The following is a 24,159-nucleotide window of genomic DNA, read 5'->3' as shown; positions in this document are numbered from 1 at the left end:
ACTTCAGTGACTAGGAAGATGTTTCTAAATAATCCGAAGTCCAAACCATACACCTGATATCCCTTAGCAACAATTTGGGCTTTTTAAACGAGCCACAAAACCATCACGATTGTCTTTCACAGAACACACCTAGCAACAACCAACCATGGACTTATTGGGAGGAAGAGGTACCAGTTCCCAAATATCATTATCCCATAAGCCATAACACATGCATCTCTTCAATCATTGTAGTCCTCCACCCAAAATGAAAAAGAACGGTATTTAGGAAGAGCAATGAAAGATAAGAGTACTAAAGAAACTATAATCTGAAGGTGACAATAAACCATAGAAAACAAAATTATAGATTGGATGTTGCGTACAAGTGTGTTTACCTCTTGGATATAAATGGGTGCATGTCTTTGGTCATGCTTTGGGATAGAGGATTCAATATTTGGCCTACTTGTGGGCTTTTGCAATTGGATGTTTCAAAGGATTTTCTTTTTCTAATATATAGTGTGATTGGTTGGTTGTGATGTTTTGATTTATTTTTATTTTGCTTTGTATTTTTTAAGTAGGATTACTTATACTCCTTCTTCTTCTTTTTAATAAATCTTCTTTTTCTATGAAAAAAAAAAACATATTGGAAAATGGGATCATAAGATGAGGATCCAAAGCTCACGGAGGCTGTCTTTCCTTGAGTTGTTGTCATGTATACACCTAGAAATGAGGATGATCGAGGCAACAAGAAGGGTTCAAATTAGATGAAGATGCAGGTGGGTAATTGCACAGATAATAAGCTAGAATCTGGAAGGCTGGGCAAAGGAAGGGACTAATCAAGGTCACAAGGGCTCAAGGAATCATAATAGTATGCTAAATAGATTCAAAAAACAAAGAAATGATGCAAGACAGAACTATAATAACAATATCCCCTTTGAGTACATGAGTAGACCAGAAAAATACATTTTATGTCACAAGGATCCAACTTATCCACCCCCAAGATTAATTGATGACCAAAGAACACACACCCAAATATACAAGGAGGTAAAGAGAATAAAGTAGCATTCAAGAAAAGAATAAGGAATTTTACCACCAAGAACTGCAAATGGCATTTAAGAGAGAAGATAGTGAGCACGCTATCATTCCAAAATACTTTAGGGAAGGTAGGGTACGAGTGACTTCAAGGATATGTTTATTTTTCCTCTTTGCAACTCCATTTTGCCATGGAGTGTGCGCACAAGATGACTAGTGAATTATACAAATCAAATATACTTAAAGTACTCCTTCGCATTATTGCTACAAAGTATTCGAATAGACAAATCAAATATCCGGAAAATAAAAAACCCACCACCTTTGATGCTATTAATGGTTATTTAGTCATTTAGCATTATCATTAATTGTTAGAGTTTGGTTCGTAATAAGTGTAAGTTAGTAAGGGTATTATGATCATTCCAATTGTAGTTGACGAATATTATAAATAGAGGGAGAGACCTATCAATGAGAATTTGAGAGGTCTTCCATTTTTCCCAATATTATTCAACATGGTACCAGGGCATGCTTATGAAACTTAAACCCTAAGTGTTAGCACCACCATCAAACCATAGCCTGAAACCCAAAAGCCGCTGCATGTCTATCATCATAAAAGATTTTTCAGCGATACTATAACCCTAGAAAACAGCCAGCAGCAGCAGAAAGTCAGACCAGTCGTTGGAATTTTCTGGGTGACACTGCCAGTTCAAGAACATCAAATCCACTATAGATTTGTCAAAACGAACACCATAGTCACCCATAGACACTGCCGATCTGCCTCCCACTGAAATCCCACCTCCAGCCAGTGTCCCATGCGCCCTCATGTGCCGGACGAAGGCTGCCAGGGCCAACCGACGCGCCAGCACATGAAGCCACTTTCAGGCATGGTTTTGACCTGAAATGATCCAGCAGTTATCCAATCTCTCTATTAACATGTTTTTGGAGTTTTTTGTGATGTTTTTGGCCCAAAGATCTCACCTTTTTTAATTGCTCAAGTGTGGCACCCAAGGAATGGTTGTTTGATGCTTCGTGAAGCAGTTTATCAATGGTTATTGAGTTTATTGGGTCGGAAACAGTAGAATTTGCTGTGTTTTTTTATTCAATGATCTAATTCCTTCCATATATCAAAATATCAAGTTGTTGGACATGTGTTTTGCTCAAAGATCCAATCTTTGTTTAGCCATGCACTCATGGTAATTCGTTAGTTGTTGCTTTCGGTGTTAGTAACAGTCATTGATGACTTTCTTGGAGCAGTGACAGTGCTCATAAGCTGTTTTTTTGTGAGGCTATGGCAGTGTTATATAAGTTAGTTGGTGATTTCTCCGTGGTAGTTTCAGTGGTTCACTTCTCCAATTGTTTCAGTCCTGTGAGTTGCTTTCTTGGGGCTGTGTTTGAGTTTCTTGGTGCTGTGGCAGTCTTGTACTGATTTATTTGTGACTTGTTCATGGTTGATCACCTTGTTCACGGTTGTTCTGATTGTTCCAACAATTAATCTTATGGTCATTGGTCTGAGTTTGTGAATGTTGGGATGTAGTTTGCAAATCCCAAAAATATGGATCCTTCGTTAATCACTTGTTGGAACCGCGCATTGTGACTATATCAGAGGAGGAGTATTCGAGGTTTCTACAGTATCAGTCATCTCAGCAAGCATCTTCTCACATTGTGCCTTTTTCCCAAAAAAGGTAATCCTACAATCTGTATGTAATCTGGTGTCCTTCCGACTAGTCCTTGGGTTATCGATTCTGCTGCCACTTATCATATAACAAGTGCAACCAACTTCTTTCTGATCTCTAGTATCCTAAAAAACTACCTCAAGTTGCCCTTGCTGATGGGCCCTCTATTGTTGTTAAAGGGATAGGAACATTAAATCCTACTCCTTCCATCTCTCTTTCTTCTGCTTTATACATTCCTAAATCTACTCTCAATCTTATGAGTTATGTCAATTAGTAAGCTTACAAAATCACTAAATTGTTCTATCACATCCTTTCCTGATTTTTTGGTTATTTAGGATCTAAAGACAAGAAAGACAATTGGCACAGGACGTGAGGCTCGTGGACTTTACTACTTTGAGTCGCCTTCTCCACCCATAGGTTGCAAAGTCGCAGCTACACCACTTCAAATCCATTGTCGCATTGGTCATCCATCCTTGGACAAGTCAAAACAGCTAGTTCCTACATTATGTTGTGTCAAATCTTAAGTGTGAGTCTTGTCGATTGGGCAAGCATCATCATGTTTCCTTTGCTTCTCGAATCGACAAACGAGCAGTTAGTCCTTTCATGCTAGTCCATTTCGATATTTGGGGTCCTAGTCATATCACACCAATGTTGTGGTTTTGGTACTTTGTTACATTTTTTATGACCACTCTAAGATGACTTGGTTATATTTAATGAAAGATCGTTCCAAGTTGTTTGATATCTTCTGTGCTTTTTGTTTCCAAGAAAGGACTCAATTTGATATGCTAATTAGGATACTTCACAGTGATAATGCTAAGGAGTATTTCAGTACCCAATTCAGTACTTATATGACTAGCTCTGGTATGATCCACCATTCCTCTTGTGCCCACACTCCAAAAAAAATGGGTTGCAGTGCAGAAAAACAAACATATTCTTGAAGTAACTCGTACCCTATTATATCAAATGAATGTCCCCAAAGTTTTTCAAAGTGATGTTGTGCTCACAACTTGCTCACTCATCAATAAAATGTCATCCTCTATCCTTGGCGGCAAAATCCCATATTTAGTAATCTTCCCTAGGGCTCCTTTGTTCTCCCTTCCTTCTCATATATTTGGTTGTCCATTGTCTATCAGGTAACTCCAGGAATGGATAAGTTGGATCCTCGTGCTATCAAATATATCTCTTTGTGTTATTCCTATACTAAAAAAGAGATATCGATGTTATAGTCCTACTTTCGTCGATTTTTTGTCTCTGCTGATGTCACCTTCTTTGAGTCAACACTATACTACTTTGATTCCTTGAGGTTGTTGACCTTAATGAGTTTCTTCCTTTGCCTTGTCTTCCATATCCAAACTTTGATAAACTTGTTGGAGCTCAACAAATGTCCTTGGGCAAAGAAAGAATAGGTTTCGATGGAGTTAAGAACACGAAGAAAAAGAACCTCTACATGGGGTACTTTGTAAAAGCCTCTCACAATTATGCTACTACATCTTCAGTTAATACATATGAACACACTACGTGTTTCTTATGTAAGGAGAAGGGACACATAAAATTTGAATGTCCATACAAAAGAAAGAATGTTAAAATCAAGAAAGTATGGAAAGTAAAAACCGAAAAGAAATCAAATTCAGAAAGACCTAAGAAGAATTGGGTACCAAAAGTAACACCATAAATCCCTTCTTGTAGGTATGCTTTAAGTCCACACCAACAAAAGACAAATGATACTTGGACAGTGGTTGCTCGAGGCATATGACCGGAGACAAGTCCAAGTTCACCTCATTGACATTAAAGGATGGTGGTAGATATGTCACCTTTGGAGACAATGCAAAAGGCAAAATTATAGGTATTGGTAAAGTCAATAAGGAACCCTCTTTGAAGATTGATGATGTTTTATTGGTAGAAGGGTTAAAACACAATTTGCTAAGCATTAGTCAACTAAGTGACAAAGGTTTTGAAATAACCTTCAAACAAGATAAATGCATAGTTGAACACAGTCAAAACCATAATACCTTGTTTATTGCCAACCGGATTGATAATGTGTATTGTATTAACTTTGAAAATCTGATATCTTAAGAAGTTAAATGTTTCATAGCTGTGAATGAAGCTAGTTGGTTGTGGCATAGGAGATTAGGACATGCTAGTATGGACCTATTGTCAATATTAGCAAAAAGAAACTTAGTTAAGGGTTTACCTAGCACTAAGCTCGTAAAAGACAAGGTATGCTATGCTTGTCACCTTGGAAAGCAAACCAAGACAAGTTTCAAGAAGAAGAAGCATATCTCCACTGGTAGGCCACTAGAACTTATTCATCTAGACCTATTTGGCCCGACCAAAACTCAAAGCCTAGGAGGAAAGCAATACACCTTCGTCAAAGTTGATGACTACTCCAGGTTTACCAAGGTACTCTTCTTATCCTCCAAGGATGAAGCATGTAAGATGTTGATCAACTTCTACAAGAAGCTTCAAAATGAAAAAGGGTATGGCGTTCAAAACATTAGGAGTGACCGAGGGAGAGAATTAAAAAGTAAAGATGTTGAGAATTATTGTACTGAACATGGAATATCCCACAACTTCTCAGCACCTCATACACCTCAACAAAATGGAGTTGTTGAAAGGAAAAATAGGTCACTTCAGGAGATGGCTAGAACCATGTTGAATAAGCATAACTTGCCTAAATATTTTTGGGCTAAAGCGGTGAACACCGCATGTTATGTAATGAACAAAGTCTCACTAAGGACCAACCTAGAAAAGACCCCACATGAACTCTAGAAAGGGAGAAAACCAAATATATCCTATTTCCATGTTTTTGGATGCAAATGCTTTGTCTTGAATGACAAAGAGGACTTAGGAAAGTTTGATGCCAAATCAAATGAAGGAATCTTCCTAGGATATGCCGTGAACAGCAAAGCCTCTAGAGTTTACAACAAAAGAACCCTTTCGGTTGTAGAATCTATTCATGTAGCATTTGATGAGCATAATCCATTTTCTCCTAAACCTATTGATATTGATGAAGTTGAAGTAAGAAAAGGTTTAGAAGAATTAGCAATTCAAGAAATAAAAGATGAGAGTAATGAAATCAACACACCTCTAAATGATAACTCTCACGGTCAATCTGAACTGCCTAAGGAGTGGAAGTTTGTAAGGAATCAACCCATAGATCAAATTATAGGTGAACCTTCACGAGGAGTGTCCACTTGATCATCATTAAAGAATCTATGCAATCGTTGTGCGTTCCTATCTCAAGAGGAACCCAAGAACATAAATGAGGCAATTAATGATGAATCATGGATAGTAGTCATGCAAGAAGAATTGAATCAATTTGAAAGGAATAAGGTTTGGAAGTTAGTTCCTAGACCCGCCAATCACTCCGTAATTGGCACTAAAGGGGTGTTTAGGAATAAGAAGGATGAGAACCAAATTGTAGTCCGTCACAAGGCTAGATTGGTAGCTCAAGGTTACAATCAGGAAGAAGGAATAGATTATGATGAGACCTTTGCTCAGTAGCTAGAATGGAAGCTATAAGAATGCTACTAGCCTATGCATCCCACAAAAACTTCAAACTTTACCAAATGAATGTAAAGAGTGCATTTTTAAATGGATTCATTAATGAAGAAGTTTATGTCACACAACACCCATGGTTTGAAGACTTTCATTTTCTAGATCATGTATTTAGACTAACAAAAACCTTATATGGATTGAAACAAGCTCCTAGAGCTTGGTACGAACGATTAAGTGGCTTTTTGTTAGAAAATGGATTTTCTAGAGGGAAAATGGATAGCACCCTATTCATAAAGTCTAAAAATAATGATATGCTTATCATACAAATATATATTGATGACATTATCTTTGGTGCTACAAAAGAGGATTTATGCACAGACTTCGCCAAATGCATGCAAGACGAGTTTGAGATGAGCATGATGGGTGAGTTGACATACTTCCTTGGTCTTCAGATCAAGCAAGCTAAGAATGGCATGCTCATAAATCAATCAAAGTATATAAGAGACTTGCTTAAGAAATTCAATATAGAAGGTGGAAAGCCATTGGAAACTACAACGAGCACTTCTATTAGTCTTGATAGAGATGAGAAAAGAAAGTCGGTAGATGTGAAATACTACCGAGGCATGATTGGTAGCATGCTCTATTTGACTACTAGTAGACCTGACATCATGTTCAGCATCTGCATGTGCGCTCGCTTTCAAGCGGATCCTAAAGAATCGCACCAAATAGCTGTCAAGAGGATCTTAAGGTATTTGATAGGTACTATTGACTTAGGTCTTTGGTATCCTAAAGATACAGTCTTTGAGATGATCAGCTATTCGGATGCTGATTATGCCGGATGTAAGATAGACAGAAAAATTACTAGAGGTACTTGCCACTTTTTAGGACGATCCCTGGTATCTTGGTTCTCAAAGAAACAGAATTTTGTGGCATTGTCTATTACTGAGGTTGAATACGTTGCAACAGGTAGTTGTTGTGCACAAACTCTATACATGAAACAACAACTCAAGGATTTCAATTTGGAATATTTGGTTGTACCAATCAAATGTGATAACACTAGTGGCATAAATATTTCCAGAAATCCCATTTCTCACTCTAGGACCAAGCATATTGACATTCGACATCATTTCCTTAGAGATCATGTGCAAAAGGAAGATATAATTCTTGAATTCGTAAATACAGATGAACAATGGGCCGACATCTTTACTAAACCTCTTTCAAAGGATAGATTCATCTCAATACAACGAGAATTAGGTTTATTGCATAGTAGAGAGGTGATTTGAGAAGAAGACTTTAATGTGAATGAGTGGTTGAGTTAAAAAGAATATGTAAGTCATAAACCTTGAAGGACAGGTGACTGACACCTCAGTATCAGTTGACTAAAACTACACTGACTTACTAGTATTTCAAGTTCAGGCTCATCAGGCGACTAACTCCTTGAGTACAGTCGACTGACTTGCTACTGACTTGTGAAATTTCGAAGAAATACACAGGTCAGGCAACTAACTCTTCGAGTACAGTCGACTGACCCGCGGCGGTATATATATTTACTGTTTGTAAAAACCCTAACTTTTCACATCTCAGTCAACTAACTGTATATCTCCACTCTCCCAAAGTGTCTCTCTTTCGTTCCCAAGTCCATTTTGAAGAAAATCTCACCGATTAATCCTCAAAAGATCCTTCAATCTTTCATTTTCATCTCATTTTTTAAGGATTTGCCCATTTATTTTTCCCAAAATCATGCCTAGAACCAAGCATACGGCTAATCGAGGTCCCTCATCAAGCAGAGATGATTCCAATGATATTGAGCGATGGTTGATGACACCCCACGCCAAGGAAGTCTATCGGAAACATCTTCACTCTACTAAACCCATTTTCGGCAAGGTTTTAGATCTTAAGTTCTTTAGAGATGAATTTCCAGATATTTTGCCGATGTTTACTACTTTGGGTTGGGAAAGATTCATATCTTATCAAGTTAGGGGCATGTATCAAAATCTTGTGAAACTCTTTTATGCAAATATGGTGAAGGGAGAAAATGTATGCTCCACTTAGTTTATGGATAAATCGTTTGCAGTAACCCCACAAACTTTAGCCACTATGCTTCTAATCCAAGTAGGTGAATTTGAGTGTCCACCTATTGGTACATCTTGGATTATGACACAAGATTTTACCTCTGAGGAGTTTTTACCATTGATTATAACTGAAACTCCTGTTTATTTTGGTCAACCTCCGTTGTATCATCAACTGAACTTGCAAGCTCAACTCTTACAGAAACTCATCACGTATAACATATTGCCTAAGGTAGGGTCACATGACCATATTTCCTATCTTGACTGTTTTGTGATGTGGTGTCTGTTAAAGGGCAAGAAGCTTGATTTGCCCAGTTTAATGTTAAAGTGGATGATATCACGAGAAGAAGCTAGAAGGGTTGTTATTCCATATGGGGGCATAATAAACCAATTTTTTTACCATCTAGGCCTTACCACACGATCTACCTTATTCATCAAAAGAACCCATTACGATATGTTTTCTTCTACTACGGTGAAGCAAATGGGTTACGTTAAATATGAAGGACATGGATGGCTGCCCAAGGGTGGTAGGGGACGCAGACAAGCTCCTGCACCTTGGCAAGATGCACCACCATCAGATGATGCTCCATCCTAGTTTATTTCCTATCATTAGCAGCTGACAAATTTCCGTGAAGAAGTGCGTACTAGTTTCAGTTCTCTTCAGTCAAGTTACACTTCCCTTGACCAGCAACTTGGACGTAATGAACGTTATATGGAAAGTTCTTCTTCAACACGTGGAAAGGCTCCCATGGAAACAAACTCTGGAAATGAAGATGATGATGAGGAAGGCATTGAATCAGATAATGGCGATGAAGATTAGCTTTGTCTTATTTCTGATCTTTTAAAACAGTTTGAGTTGTAATATGTGAGTTGTTTACAGCTCTTTACATTTTTTTTCTTTGCTTAACTTGAACATGACTCTTTTCATGCTAGAATTTGATTCTATTGAATATCTTTTGCATGATGCTTGAATATTTGATGAATGTTTGACCTGAGCAATTGCATGCTGAATTATGGACTATGCTTGTGAACTGACTTCTAATTTTAACTCCTATGTTATCATGCATGTTCATTTTCTTCAAGCACCTTTTTTTGATGATGTCAAAAATGGGAGAAATAATAGGGCAAAATGAGAATTTATGTTTGACTTAATGATTGACATATGAACATATATTCAAAGGGAGCTCCTTATTTGTCATCATCAAAGAGGGGGAGATTGTCGGCCTAACAAGGCTTAATCTCGTTTTGATGATAACAAATCAAGGTTACTTAACATGTACATCTAAATTTGAGTTTTAGGGCTTAAGTGATCTTATGGTTTCAAGTGGATGTGCTTGAAGAGTTTGAATGAAAAAATCACACTTAAGGCTATGAGACATGATAAACATGAAGGTTCAAGCCATGTAAGACATGAAGATTCATTGAAGCAATGCATAAAGCTCAGAAGAAATCTTGGAAGCTTCACAACATGAAGACTTAAAAGAACGTAGATAGGAAAATCTTATGAAAGTCTCATGTAAATACTTCAAATTCCAATATTGAATGATTGAAGCTCTTAGGATATGTCATTGGACTTAGATACCTGATTTTATAAATGGAAATTATTTTCTCAAAGTCCAAATTAAGTTTTCCAAAACATGAATTTAAGTTTGGAATCAAAAATATTGAAAAACAAATGTTGCTAAAAGGACAGGCAACTGATGATGTTTCATCAAGCGACTGTGGTGCTACTGAGTTTGAAAATATGCAAACTAGATAGGCACAGGTGACTGACCTATCAAGCACAGTCAACTGACCCCATTCTGACTTTCAGAATACGCTAATTTTTAAAAGAGCATAGGCGACTGACCCTTTGAGTACAGTCATCTAATGCGTATGTTTAAACGTTTGACAGCGCTGATCTTGTTTCCAAAACTTGCGTAATTGGTTTCCAAATTAAGGGAACACTTAAGGGAAACTTTTTGAAACCCCAGTGCACTATTTAAGCATCATATTCTCGCACATTAGGGTAATGAACGCACAACAAGAAGTTGAACGGCATGCACATATTGTTTGAGAAACTCTCTGGTTATACTACTGCTGTGTTCTTGGTGAATACGCAAAGAAAACTGATTTGATCTTTCGAAACTCACACTCTTGAATCAGTTATGGTGATATACTTTCGAGCTTCAACTTTCATATTGCTTATTTGAAGTATTGTTGATTCTAACGTGTATTAAAATACTCATTTGAGGAGCTTTATCTTGTACAAGCCATTGTTGCTTTGGTTGTATTGTTTTGACGATTCAGGTATTGTGAATCGTTGCCTAGCGAGAGGATTGTTCTCATTAGAGAGGCGAACTCCACCTTGAATGGAGAGAGGTTTTACTTCACCTTGTAACTAAATTGGGAAATGAAATCATCACAACGGATTGCTTGGGGCAAGGATGTAGGCTGCGGCCGAACCTTGTAAAAATACGGTCTTCAGCTTCTTCCTCCCTACTCCTTTTAATTTCTGCAAGATATAACCTGCGTGCTTGACTATATTTTCATTATAAACTTGCTGAATATCTAATCTTGTTGACTATTGTAGTGTGCTAAAAATCTAAAATGCTGATTGGTTGTGATTGAACATATATCAGTTGTATGATTGAGTTATTAAATTAAAAATTTAGATGTATAAATAATTCTCAATTATTGAGTGAATACGCTGAATTAATGCTTGTATTAATTAACTTTCAGATTAAAGCTTAAGTGCTAAACAAAAACAAGTGATTTTACTGAATTGGTTTTGAAAGAAAATATCATTGTTTGCTGAACATCTGTTTTTAATATTGATTGTATCATTGAGGCTTAAGTCAAATCACTAAATTTATTTTTCTTGAATACACTATTGTAAATCTTATTGATTCCAGCTGAAAAACATGTTCTGAATAAGTGCTTAACTAAATAAATTAATTCTTTATTTCATATTGTAAATTCAGATTTTGCATTTACTTTTACACTCATATCTAGGACCTCTCATTGGTATAGTTCGGTAGCTTAATAGAAATAGTTTTTGTGATATTGTTAGAAGTTAAAAGTAATTAAGGGTTAACATAACTAAAAATTTCGCAAATTAATTTTAAATAACCCAATTCACCCCACCTCTTGGGAATACATCCTAATTTCAGTTAGGGTTCAGGTAGGATCATGCTTTGCTGCCATGATGAAGTATTGGGTGAATTGGAAAACCTAATCACAATGATAGGTCTCTCCCTCTAATTATAATATATGCCAAGTACATAATGACGAAAAGCATCAAGGATCCGCAGTGATGAGAGACTTTAGGATCCATAGAAGGAACGAAAGGGGAAGACGAAGGAATAAGGAAGAGGATTTACAGGGAGGGATAATCACACGTTAACTTTTCAATTCAAATTCATCAATAACCTACTCCTACAGGGCTTTCACACTATTTATAAGAAAGCTTCTAAAACTACATTAATTTACAAACAAAACCCTAAATTACACAAATATTATAAACAAGCCCGCAAATACACATAACCCTATACTAGTTAAACAAAACATGCATAATAAACTAAGTAATTGAACACAACAACCCTCATCCAATTCTTCTTCATTAATCTCCAACAAAGGTCAACCGTGGTTTGGCTTCTTGTCCTACATCACATAGCAATGAACATAATGCCCTAACTAAAGCAATAACTAACAGTTTCAAAACGCAGCCATAGCATAGTGCTAAATGACTAGAGTAACCGGTAACGGAGAATAACATTAACAAGGACAAGAGCAACCCTAATCGCATGAGCATATTAATGATAGTCGAAAACAATAATTGCTAATGCTAGCAACAACCCATCATCAAAATCATGCATCTAAGAATTACGTATTAATGAGTATGATTGTTTGACTACCAATGACAGTTCTAGTGAATGAATTCTGCTGTAAAGTACAAATTAACTTGGTAGATGACAATTGCCCCCACAAAAACACTTCAGAAATCATAATTATAGTTTTGAAAATCTTCAGAATCTAATATTATTACATGTTCGTCATTGCCATCAAATCAACCAAAAAAACCCTCGAGTGCCTACCAAGACCAGCCACCACTTTTAGCATTCCACTCTATCATAAATTGGTCAGTCCATTATGTTGACAATCCCAAATTGAGAGGGATCGAAATGTGAAATAAAATGGTCATTTTCACCAAATTTTTGAATCAAATAGAAAAGATGGTTTGCGCACATGGAGTGTCGCAACGTCCCGGAGAAGGGTCCGGAATGGCGAAAAATAATAATGTTGAAAATTTGACGGAGTAGCCACTAACCTATTATTTGCCTAGATGCAGTTAAATCACCTAATTATTACTAGTTGATTGGTCTTCTAAACTAAACTTACGCCAAGGAACTAATAGTCTCAATTTGCTTCTACCAAAATTGGGATCGGGAGTTCAATTATACAAGGGGAAGCTATTAGCACCTCCTACACACCCGTTCTACAAACGGTGCTAATTAATCATGAATTATCCCTAAATTGAATCTAATGGTCTTTAAGTAACTCCTTTAAAACAATTAAATAAATATTTAAAAAGAAAATGAAAACTACAGTGCGATTTAGAAATGCCTAATAAAACCTCCAAAGGAGGGGATCTTATTAGATAAACCCTCCTCAGAACTACTATAGGTGAGGTTTGAAATACCTCTTTAGTCTTTACCCTTTGTTAAATCATTTGGATGCGCACACATAAAAAATATGATATATACAGATCATAATAAAAAATAATCTAATTTGAACAAAAAGAGTCTTTAAAATATTTCTAGATTTTTCCAAAGCTTTCTAGAATTTTTCTAAAAATCTTCCAACATTTTTCTAAAAATTTTCAAGATTTTTAAAGACTTTTCTTCTTTCTTTTTTTTTGGTAATTTTATTTTTTCCATTTTTAATTTGAGTCAAAATAACTCAAAAAAATTTTCTTTATTTTTTTCTGTATAATTTTTAAGATATTTTTTCTGATTTTTTATTATTTTTTCCAATTTTTAGAAATTAAAAAATCAAATTAAAAATAAAATAAATAAACCAGCGATTTAAAAAATCAAACCAGTTCAACTAGTCTAAACTGTGTCTGACCCAATAGAGAATAGTGAGTCACATGTCCGCCCACACAGGTGACACGTAGCTCTTCTTTATTTTTATTTTTTTTTAATTCACTGTAGCATGGTGACGTAGCATGGCGTCACCTACTGCATGATTTTTATTTTTTATTTTTTTAAAATTCTGCAACAAGGTGATGTCACCTTCCATGTGACAAATTTTGGTTGACTCTGGGTGTTTAACACGAATTGTTGACATGACAGTAATCCGACGATCTAGAGAAAACACATTTCAGACGACCGCGATTAACCCACATCACCTTCTGAAGGCTCGGTCCTGGTTGTGCCACGTGTCACCATATGAACAGTGACACGTGTCCCACTAACACCCATATAAAAAACCCTCTTTTTTCTCCCTTCCTTTCTTCCGTTTCTTCTCTCTCCTTTCTTATTTCTCTCTTCCTCTCTCTTCCTCTTTCCTTGCAGACACTCACTCTCGCTCTTCTATTCTCTCCTTCTTTCTCCCTCCTTCTCTCTCCTTCTCTTCTCTCGCAAACTCTCTATTTCCTTTTCGATTTCTTTTTCCTACTCTCTCTCAGATCTCTCTGTTTCCCTTTTTTTTTTTTTCCAATTTCTCTTCCTCACTCTCTTCTCAGATTCCATTTCTCTCTCTTTCTAATCTCCTTCTTCTTCTTTCTTTTTCTTTCTTTATAAATCAATCTTTCTTCCTATTTTTTTTCCCTTTTCTCACGCCTCTCGCCTTTTTTTCTCTATTTCTTTTTCTTTCTCTATAAATCAACATTTCTTCCTACTTTTTTCCCTTTTTTATCCTCTCTTTCTTCTTTCTTCTTTCTTCTTTCTTCTTTCTTTTTCTATTTTCTCTTTGTTTTTTTTTTTTTTTTTTATTAAAATGACTTCAATTTCTTTCGATTTTGCAAATTCGGTCCTAATGGAAAGAGAGCTTTGAAATTTTGGCTACTAGATAAGTTCTCTTTTCTTTAGCCCTTTTTTTTTTTTATTGTTCAATTGGATTGAATTTTCTCGAGAAAATTTTACTAAATTTTCATTCAAACCAAACAAGGTGAGTTGTCTAACCTAAGTTAAGTTCTAGGGGAAATTTAGGTTAGGTTTGAAATTAGGCTCAGATTAGAACTAGTCTAGTTGGCTATGGGCTTGGATCAGGATTGGGCCCAATTGGCTATGGGCTGTTTTTTGTAAGTTTAGGTTGAAAAACTAGGGTAATTCTAATGGGCTTTATTTAGCTTGGGTTGCAATTTGGGTTGATTCTGATTGGACCTAAGGTTGAGTTTGGGCTCATCTAAATTGGACTTAAGTAGTTATGGGCCTAATTTAGTTTGGGTTGAAGGCTAGGTTGAGTTTGAGACTAGGCTTTAGGCCGAACCTTGATTAGGCTAGGCTTCTGTATTGGGCTTGGGGTTAAAGTGGTCTCAAGCCCAGTTGGTCTTTGGGTCTAGCAAAATCGTGGGCTAATATCATAAGTCAACAGTCCCAGGTCCAGATTGGACCTGGTTTTACATCCACGGATCAATCTTTTGGAGTTTGGATCAGACTAACTCAGGGAAATGGATTATGGCCTTTTGGGTCTTTGGGTCAACAGGTCGGATCCAATCCAATGGGTCGGATTCGAATCAATGAGTCCAAGTAATGGGTCGGATATGGGTCAACAATTGGGTTCGGGTTAATGGGTCAAATTTCAAATTTAATCTAAACTCTAAAAAAATTAAAATATTAAAAACAGAAATTCAAAAATCAAAAAAGATTCGCAAAATCAAACCATACTAACCTTTACTTTTGAGTTCTCCACTCAGCAATCCTTTCTTCTTCTTGCCCGAGCTTTCTAAATTCCCTTCTCCCAATCTCTCACTTTCTACAACTTGAGTCTCTGAATTCTTCAATTCTGAATCTTCACTCTATGATTTCTCCTTTTAAATTCCTTTTGCTGCAATCTTGCCCCATGAATCTTAAATCTTCAACAATCCAATAATCTCACAAACACTCAATTCATGCTCACTCTTGATTGTCTATCTGACCATCTCTCAATCAGAACTTTCTAATTTTTTTCTCACGATTGCATATATACTCTTCTCTCTGTGATTGTGTCCCCTCCTCACCCTCAGGAGTCTCTATTTATAGGCTTTGTGGATTCAATAAGTTTAATGTTGATTAAGTCAATTAACACTAAACTTTATCAATCACTATTAACTCCAATTGTTGCATATTTTTCACATGTCTAATGGCTGATTTTTCCTTTGCAGGTTTAAATTGAAAGCTAAAGATGCTGGTCCACCTCTTTTATTATTTTCCTTTTTTTGTTTTTTTTTTTATTTATAATGTACAATTTTTCCCTATATTTAGAAATTTCCTCTGTATTTTTTCATTTTATGGAATAAATTTCGTATAACTTTGTTATATTGGCCACAGACAAAATGGGGTGTCTACATGGAGATTGGCAACAAAGTCCTCTAATTTTACTGAGGAAAGAGATAAGAGAGAGATTCCTCAAAAAATTCCTAGAACCAATTCAATATAAATGCACATCTAAAAATTCATGTTACTTCATGATTATGAAAATGCAGCACTATTTTAGGACCAATAAATTTTTAAAAAACGAGTATTATATAGTTCCATAATATAACCAACCCACTCAATTGTGAAGATATAAACCTATATACTTTAAGAACTTTGAGTGATTGAGTCAAAGTGTCTTTCCTTTAAAACAACTGGGACAAAAAAATTGACCAAATAGAAATATTTCATGATAAAATTTTGTATGCACACATAATATTCAAAAGACGCATGACTTTTATAAGTGCACTATGCACTCCAACCTCCAATCAAGTCAACGTGCAACAAAAAAATAAAAATGATAATTTGCATTATATGGAGAAGTGGATGGCATAACAAAGTTGAACCCATATATACCTCATTTAAATCTCATAGATTCAAGGACATGTATAAATAACTAAATATAGAGAAAACAAGTCAAAACACCCATCTTTCAAAACATATAGCTCTTCACAAGCTAGAATTAAAAACAACTATTTTGAGAGACAAGTGTAGCCCAAGAAATGAAGACAGCATTTTCCTAGGAAAAGCACATCCACACTCAAATGAACTCAAAGAAGTCTTTGTCCCAATTATTTGAAGAGAAGTGCAAAAAGAGACAAAAAAAGTATCGTTTGGCTCACATAGGATGGGGAGGAAAGAAAATAAGGGAAGGGGAGAGAGAAAAAGGAGAGAAAAATTACCACTTTGTTTCTGCCTAAAATTGGGGAGAAATGTGGGGTATGGAGAGAAGCTATTCAAAAAGACGCACACTTTAACAATATTATAAAATTGGCTAGTAGCATGTAGAAAATATTATTGTAAATGGTGTTTTGACCTTCGTTTTCCATCCTCGGATTGACCTTTTGTGGAACCATAGATAAAGGAAAGAAACTAGTTCATTTACTCTCTTCTCTTCTATAAGTTTCTTTTCTCTTCTTGCCACTTCTCCCCAACCAAAGAGACCGGTTTGTCCTAGCATTGACGGAAATTTTCATGATTTAATTCAACACAAGGACAAAAAAGAAGAAAATAAACCAAGGTGTTGTGTTAGCATACAACAACTTTCCTCTCAGATTTCATAACTTGATCAGCCCTACCAAATCTCCGAATTTGACTAATCCTTTCACAAATAGGTAGCACTTAATTGGATGATGAAATGGGGGTGAGAACAGGCTTATGCGTATCCTGCTTGACATTCTCATTCCTTTTCCAATTACATCATGCAATATGCATGCTTTATTATTCTTTGTATCTTTTGGCTTGGGAGAGGAAGGAAGAGATGAGAATGGTTATATCAAAACATAAACATAAGTAGGGAAGCCTCACTCAATGTGGGCAATAGTAAAAATATACCCAGCCACGTGCCACAAGCACCAAGGACAGCACCAACTTTGAAATCTTTAAAAGCCTTCGCCCTGCATTTCTGTACAAGGTCTAGTTCCAGACGCCTTGAATTCGCCTGTGATATAAAAAACACACATTTTAGGGACCGTCAACAATTCACTATTTTGGGAGACTTGGCTCCATTTAGCTCTAAAAAGGGAACAAACGAAAGGAAAGGGGGTAAATGGGTTTTTTTTTTTAACAGAAATAAATAAAGAAAAGATTTAAAATGGTATAGCAATGAATACATTTTTCAGAATTTAACCAAGGGAATCCACCACGAAAATAAATTGTGAAAACCTTCAAATCTGTAGCAATGAATACATTTTTCAGAATTTAACCAAGGGAATCCACCACGAAAATAAATTGTGAAAACCTTCAAATCTGCATATCGAATTCCCAACAGTGACAATTAACATCGATTAACGGTAAACAAAAAGAAGGCACACAAATAAACACAGAACCAATTTTTGGTGGGGATATAGCTCTTAGTTCAAGGAGCATTCAAAGTTATTAGTTGATTATCTCGTGAAAAATTATCAGGTTTTTTTAAACTAAATAATGAAATAATAGGAAAAATGATGATCGGGCTTCTAAAATTTTAGGGTTCAGAAGTGAAGGAGCTCCAGCCCCCGAGTGATTCGGATTATTGACTTCATTCGATTGGATTACCGAAGGTTCAATTGACCCAAGAGAGAGAGAGAGAGGTACCTGAACGGAGCGAAGGGATTGATCGTGTTCGAAGAGAGCTTCCGTCATAGCTTTTTGGGTGGCCGGCGGTTGATCCTACTGATCTAACATCGGCAGCGCATATAAACATTGCGCCAAAGGTGAACAATTATCCCAAGCTTTTTTATTTTTATTTAAATTCCTGCAATTTTATTAATTTAATATTTGATCATACTTTTAAATCCAAAACTACTTTTTTTTCAAAGTCCTAGATGACTCAATGATATATGTAATCTTAAAAACATATTCAATTAAAATTGGTTTTATTGAAATTACAAATTAAATTAAAATTAATTTTGCTATTATATTCTTGTGAATCTATATATAGGGAAAAATATATAGGGAATCTTCCCAGTCCATGTACCTCTTTTCTAAACATTAAAAATATTAAAAATGGATTACCCTCTTTATATGTCTGATATTAATAAATATAAATCACTTTGTCACATGTTCGATTTTTAAAAAATAAGTACATAGACATGTGGAAGAAGAAGTTCCGTATGGAACGATAAGAGTTTGAATCTATCTAATATGTAGAAGAGTACTGAAGATAAGATTTGGATAGATCGTTGTTATTCCTTATAAGATTGACTATCTATACTTATTGTGAATATTGTAAGTATTAAAAAAGAATCGTCAAAAGTAACTATAAAAAATGATAAGTAAAAGCAATCAACAATCATATAATTAAATGATAATTTGACGTCGTCCCAAACTCAACCTATATCGCAAGAAGTTTGTTTATTAAAATGAGTAAAATATATCATTTGTACGGTACATGAAATTCTTTCTTTTAACAATCCTTATATAATTTTTTTCTTAAGTTATAATACTTTATGTTATTGACTCTTATGGTCTTTCTTATTCTCAATTTGTCCACCGTAAAATAAGAAAATTCTCATCTATCTAATACTCGGAAGCAGAACAAGAAACTCATTATTTTATCATAAAAAATATTATAATAATTTGGAATTGAAGAGAAGATCACAATTAGATGTCTTATGTTTAGTCTATGTATTACTAGGTAATCATTTGAGTTTTAGCTTATGCTTTTGAATGTTCAAGCACACATAAGTTCTACAGACTCCACCAACGTTTATTCTCTTTATAACATGATGACGGTCTTTTGCATGTCTCTGCGAAACAGTAGTCACCTTGAATGTTATCCCATTTATAACACAAACATATTTAAAGCTTTGTTTTCATCCCAAAATGTTTGATGTTTTATTTGTGTCACAAAATAAAAACTCACCTCACAAATAGCTTAGTGGAAGTCAATAAGATATTTAAAGAAATGATATACGCATTACGCATGTGTCTTAATAACACTTTAATAATTCAATAGACTAAATAAAAAATGACATTTTAACAAACACTAGAGGGCATTTTTTGTGGAAAATACTCTTATTTTTTATTTTTATATTTTAAATAGTTTATAAATTATCACAATATTTTTAAACTTTTTAAGACTTATATATGCAAAAATAATAATAATTAAAAATAATATGATATTTCAACAATTATCTTTAAAATTAAAAATTAAACATAACTCACTCTTCACATTGAATAATATGACCTAACAGTATACATTTAATTAAACCATCAATTCCTAAAATTTTACTAGTATTTGATACGCAGTAACATAGACTTAAATCACACTAATATAGGGCAGGGTGTAAACGCATGTCTATAACTTTCTCCATAATTGTAGGGTTCTGATACTTTTTCGCTAACAGACGTGATTACTTCCAGATCTATTTCATCAAAGAGCGAGGGGAGAGTGCCCGCCAAACATCCACCATACATAACTAGATCATAGGGTGCACGTATATTGCACGCCAGCCCAGTGCATTGCATATTAAATCCAATTCCAACTCTGCGGTCAACGCAAAGCACCTATATAGAAGGATAGGAGTACAGGCAAAGGTAAGTGACGACAAACATACTATCTCTGTTGCATTAAGCGCCATCCCTATAAAAGCCTTATCCTCTTACTTATGGCAATTGTCTGGAGAAGTAATCCCCCCGGAGTACTACTCCCGGGTCCTCCAAGCCACCAAGAGAGCAGCAACAGGGGAAAACCCCATTCATGCTGTCTTCAGTGCAAGAAAAGCAGAAGCCGTCATCCCGCAGAGGTGGGGATACCCTTGGCGAAGGCCAGTCAGTAGTACTTTAACGAGACAGACCAACAGTGAGAAGCTCAGGTAGAAATAGACCTTACTGGAAGAGAGGACAGGATCAGGCGAGTTTAAAAGTTGCAGGCTACCGTTAGAGGGTAGCCCAAAGTACTACAACAACGCGTCAAAGTACGAATTTCCAGCCAAGAGACTAGTTTGAGGAAGAGCGGAAAAACGAAACAAACTCTCTGAAGCGGGGCGCACAGTTAACTCCTAACTGGGAGGGCCCAGACAGGTCACAGTAGAGAGTAAACCTGGGATGGGACATACAAGTTGGAAGATGTAGGAGGAAAGAGAAAAGCCGTTAACTAAGAACACCATGGGGAATTCTGAAAGTTAAGAAAGGCTATCTTCAGAACCGCTCTTGCAGCGCTGTATAAAAGTGTTCTATTTACAAAAGTGCACGACATCAATAAGGTTGAAAAATTCAAAATACATGTTCAGTTCCTACAAACTAGTTCGCTTTGCTCCCCTCTCCAACTTCCTCCCCCTCCCCTTCTTCATCCTCCTCCAGGTCCTTTGTAGACTCGGGGCTCTCATCGCCATAACCATGAGAGCTTACACCATCAAGAGGAATCTCAGGATGTTTAGTCCTTACTTGATCCCGGCACCTTCTGAATCCAACTCGATAAGCTTTGGAAGTGTCGATAACAAATTGGTTGGAATCTTTATAATTCTTCACTGCAGTTCGGGAGGCAGAAGTAGCAGCAGCAGCTTCTCTCGCAGGAAGTTCCTCCCTACGAAGGCGATCGACCTCTACTTGCAGAGCCCGCTCGCGGAGCTCGGCTTCATGCAGTTCGTTCTGAGCAAGAACATATTTTTCCCGGCATCGAGTGTCTGGCGATACATCTTGGCAACCTTCTCCTCCTGGGCTAGAGCCATCGTCGCCAGCTGCAGAAGAATACAAAGTATGGAACAATTAGCAAGACCAGGCATAAGTCCAGAAGTATAAAACCAATTAAGTAGACACCTGGTACGAAGTATAGCGGATTTTTGCCGAGAGAGCGTCAGGAAGGGTGCACTGGGCCTGCACAAAATCCTCAGCATGTACAGCTCGATGGAGAGCAGAAGCAGAACGGGTCGGCTCGTGAAAGATGGCTTCAACTTGAGCCTGCGGGTTCGTAGGAGTAGCAGCATGGGCCTCATCGGTGAGGGCGCCGGAATCACCTACTGCCGGTGCATCCCTGTGAGAGGATTCTCCTTCGATCTCCCTTCTCTTCTTCCTACTCCTACTCACCCTTTGCTTTCTAGCTACTCCCATGAGAGATTCATACTTGGTGAAGTCCATATCTACAAGGATAAAAGAAAAAGGGAGTACGAACACCCACAGTAAAGATAACACTCGAACATACTCATATTCATAGTCAGGGGAGAGAATGACTTGAGGAAACGGGGCTGATCCCCCATTGCACGAGGACATGCTCCTGGAGAAGCTCCTCATAAGGGATAATACCCTGTTCACCGAGGACACGAAGTTCCTTCAGGATGGCCTGCTCTTCGGGGGAAAGTCTGGGGAGGAGATGGTGCACCCGTACTACAAAGGAAAAAGGGGTTGAAAGGAGAAAAGATGGGTTAGACGGATAACCTACTTGTAAGCCCTGAAAAAGAGGGTGGACAAAGATAACAACGTTACCATCAAGAGGAGAAGACCAAACAAAGGAGCCCGTGTAATTCAACTCTCCTGAGGCAAAGAAGTAACGGGTCTTCCAGTTATGGATGGAAGAACTGCTTGGTGAGAAGAGTTTATAACCTGATAGAGAGTTGAAATAATATAGTTCCTTCTCTACAGAATGAGATCGCATTTGGAAGCAACTTCTGAAAAGTGGGACGGTAGGCTGATGGCCCAAGCGGAGCAGAAGCACAGCAAAACAGGTGAGCGAAAGATAAGAGTTCGGAACAAGTTGAGATGGTGCTATGCAGTAAAAACGTAATACGTTAGAAACAAAAGCGGGAAAAGGGAGCCTAAGACCCAAATCTAGATAATTGGTATAAAGGCAGAGCTCCTCGGATTTTTGGTCAAGAGCTAACTCGGTAGCAGAGGGCAACCTAACAGTGATATTCGATGGTATGGCAAAAAAATAACGAGCATTCTGCAGGTCGGAGGAGGAGAGCTCACAACGAGCGCTCCGAACTGTAGTAGGAACCCTTAAAGGCTGTGAGGAGGTCTCCATATATATATATATATATATATATATATATATATATATATAAAGCCTGAAGGAAGCAGTACCTACACCTAAGGATCAAACGAGCAAGCAACAGCAAAGACAAAGAAGAAAAGGTGCCAAGACAAATCAAGACAGTAAAATTTCACATATAAACAGCTAGGCAATCTTAAAAGAAAAGATCAAACATACAAAACTAACGCAAGAACAATGAAGAACATGAAGAACAACAGAACAAAAATGCTATAGATAGGGAAAGCATACCTAGCACCAAATGGGGGACTTGTGGAATGAAGAAAAGTAGAGAAGGAAGCAGTTCTCTTGGAATGAAGACGAGTGTGGAATGAAATAGCCCACTGGCCTTTATAAAGAGAGGAGGGCGCGAATCCCTGTGGCGGGAATCTCAAGAATTTTCATTTACGAGAAGGATTGCATCTCGAGGGAGGAAAAGTACGCAGAAAGTCTCTGACAAATGCACAGACGCAGCTTCCCAAGGACAAACGTCACTTCGGAAAAAACAAGTCGCCTCGGACACAACGTTAGACAAATGCTTTCCTCCAACCCACTTTCCAAGGTAGAACGCATTTAAAACCTGCTTTTATGTGTCTCTCGCAGGACAGAAGCGTGCCACGATGCCTCGGGAAGGTGAAACAGACGCGAAGGCCAAACTGACGAGCACTACTCGTGAGGCCAGATCAACCCAACAGATGAGCACGACTCATCAGGAGGATGGCACAAACTGACGAGCACGACTCGTGAGGCCAGAACAACCCAACAGATGAGCACGACTCATCAGGCGGATGGCCCAAACTGACGAGCACGACTCGCGAGGCCAGAACAACCCAACAGATGAGCACGACTCATCAGGCGGATGGCCCAAACTGACGAGCATGACTCGTAAGGCCAGAACGACCCAACAGATGAGCACGACTCATCAGGCGGAAGGCCCAAATAACGAGCATTATTTGTAGTGCCACACAACCGAATAGGTCGGATAGCTCAGCCAATTTCCCTCCATGGGACAGGTCGGACTAATGCCCCTAAGGAGTCAAACAGTTCAGCCTGAGTCTTCAGAAAATTCGGAAGAAACAGCTCGGCGTAAACAGTTCAGCACGAGTCTTTCTTCGAACAGCCCGGCACAAAGAGATCGGCACAAACAGCTTGGCACGAGTCTTTCTTCGTAGAGCTCGGACGAAACAGCTCGGCACGAGTCTTTCTTCGTAGAGCTCGGACAAAACAGCTCGACACAAACAGTTCGGCCTGAGTCTTCAAAAAACTCGGAAGAAACAGCTCAGCGCAAACAGTTCGGCACGAGTCTTTCTTCAAACAACTTGGCACAAAGAGATCGGCACGAACAGCTCGGCACGAGTCTTTCTTCGTAGAGTTCGGACGAAACAGCTCAGCACAAACAACTCGGCACGAGTCTTTCTTCGAAGAGCTCGGACAAAACAGCTCGGCACAAAGAGCTCGGCACGATGAGCTCGGCACAAACAGCTCGGCACGAGTCTTTCTTCTTAGAGCTCGGCACAAACAGCTCGGCCCGAGTCTTTCTTCAAACAGCTCGGCACGAGTCTTTCTTCGAAGAGCTTGGAAAAAACAGCTCGGCACAAAGAGCTCGGCACAATGAGCTCGGCACAAACAGCTCAGCACGAGTCTTTCTTCGTAGAGCTCAGCACAAATAGCTCGGCTCGAGTCTTTCTTCAAACAGCTCGGCATAAACAGCTCGACAAGAGTCTTTCCCCAGAGAGCCCGGCACAAACAGCTTGGCACAAACAGCTCGGACAAAATAGCTCGACATAAACGACTCGGCACGAGCTGCT

The 24,159-nt window shown here is 37.5% G+C and overlaps 1 protein-coding gene across 1 annotated transcript in view; it reads right to left on the bottom strand.

Annotated features, from left to right (window-relative positions):
- Window positions 1-18,289, bottom strand: part of LOC131151012 (uncharacterized) — a 28,479-nt gene extending 10,190 nt beyond the window's left edge. The window contains exons 1-2 of the mRNA XM_058102166.1: window positions 17,980-18,289; window positions 17,239-17,344 (exon numbers count right to left, since the gene is read on the bottom strand). Of these exons, the coding sequence (XP_057958149.1) occupies window positions 17,239-17,344; window positions 17,980-18,027 (154 nt within the window). The 5' untranslated portion in view covers window positions 18,028-18,289. The remainder of the gene's footprint in view (window positions 1-17,238; window positions 17,345-17,979) is intronic.
- Window positions 18,290-24,159: the final 5,870 nt, after the last annotated feature.

This window comes from Malania oleifera, chromosome 3 (assembly GCF_029873635.1).
Source record: "Malania oleifera isolate guangnan ecotype guangnan chromosome 3, ASM2987363v1, whole genome shotgun sequence".
NCBI lineage: Eukaryota > Viridiplantae > Streptophyta > Magnoliopsida > Santalales > Ximeniaceae > Malania > Malania oleifera.
The sequence above is the reverse complement of the archived record's forward strand: the minus strand, read 5'-3'. Positions and strand labels throughout refer to the sequence as shown.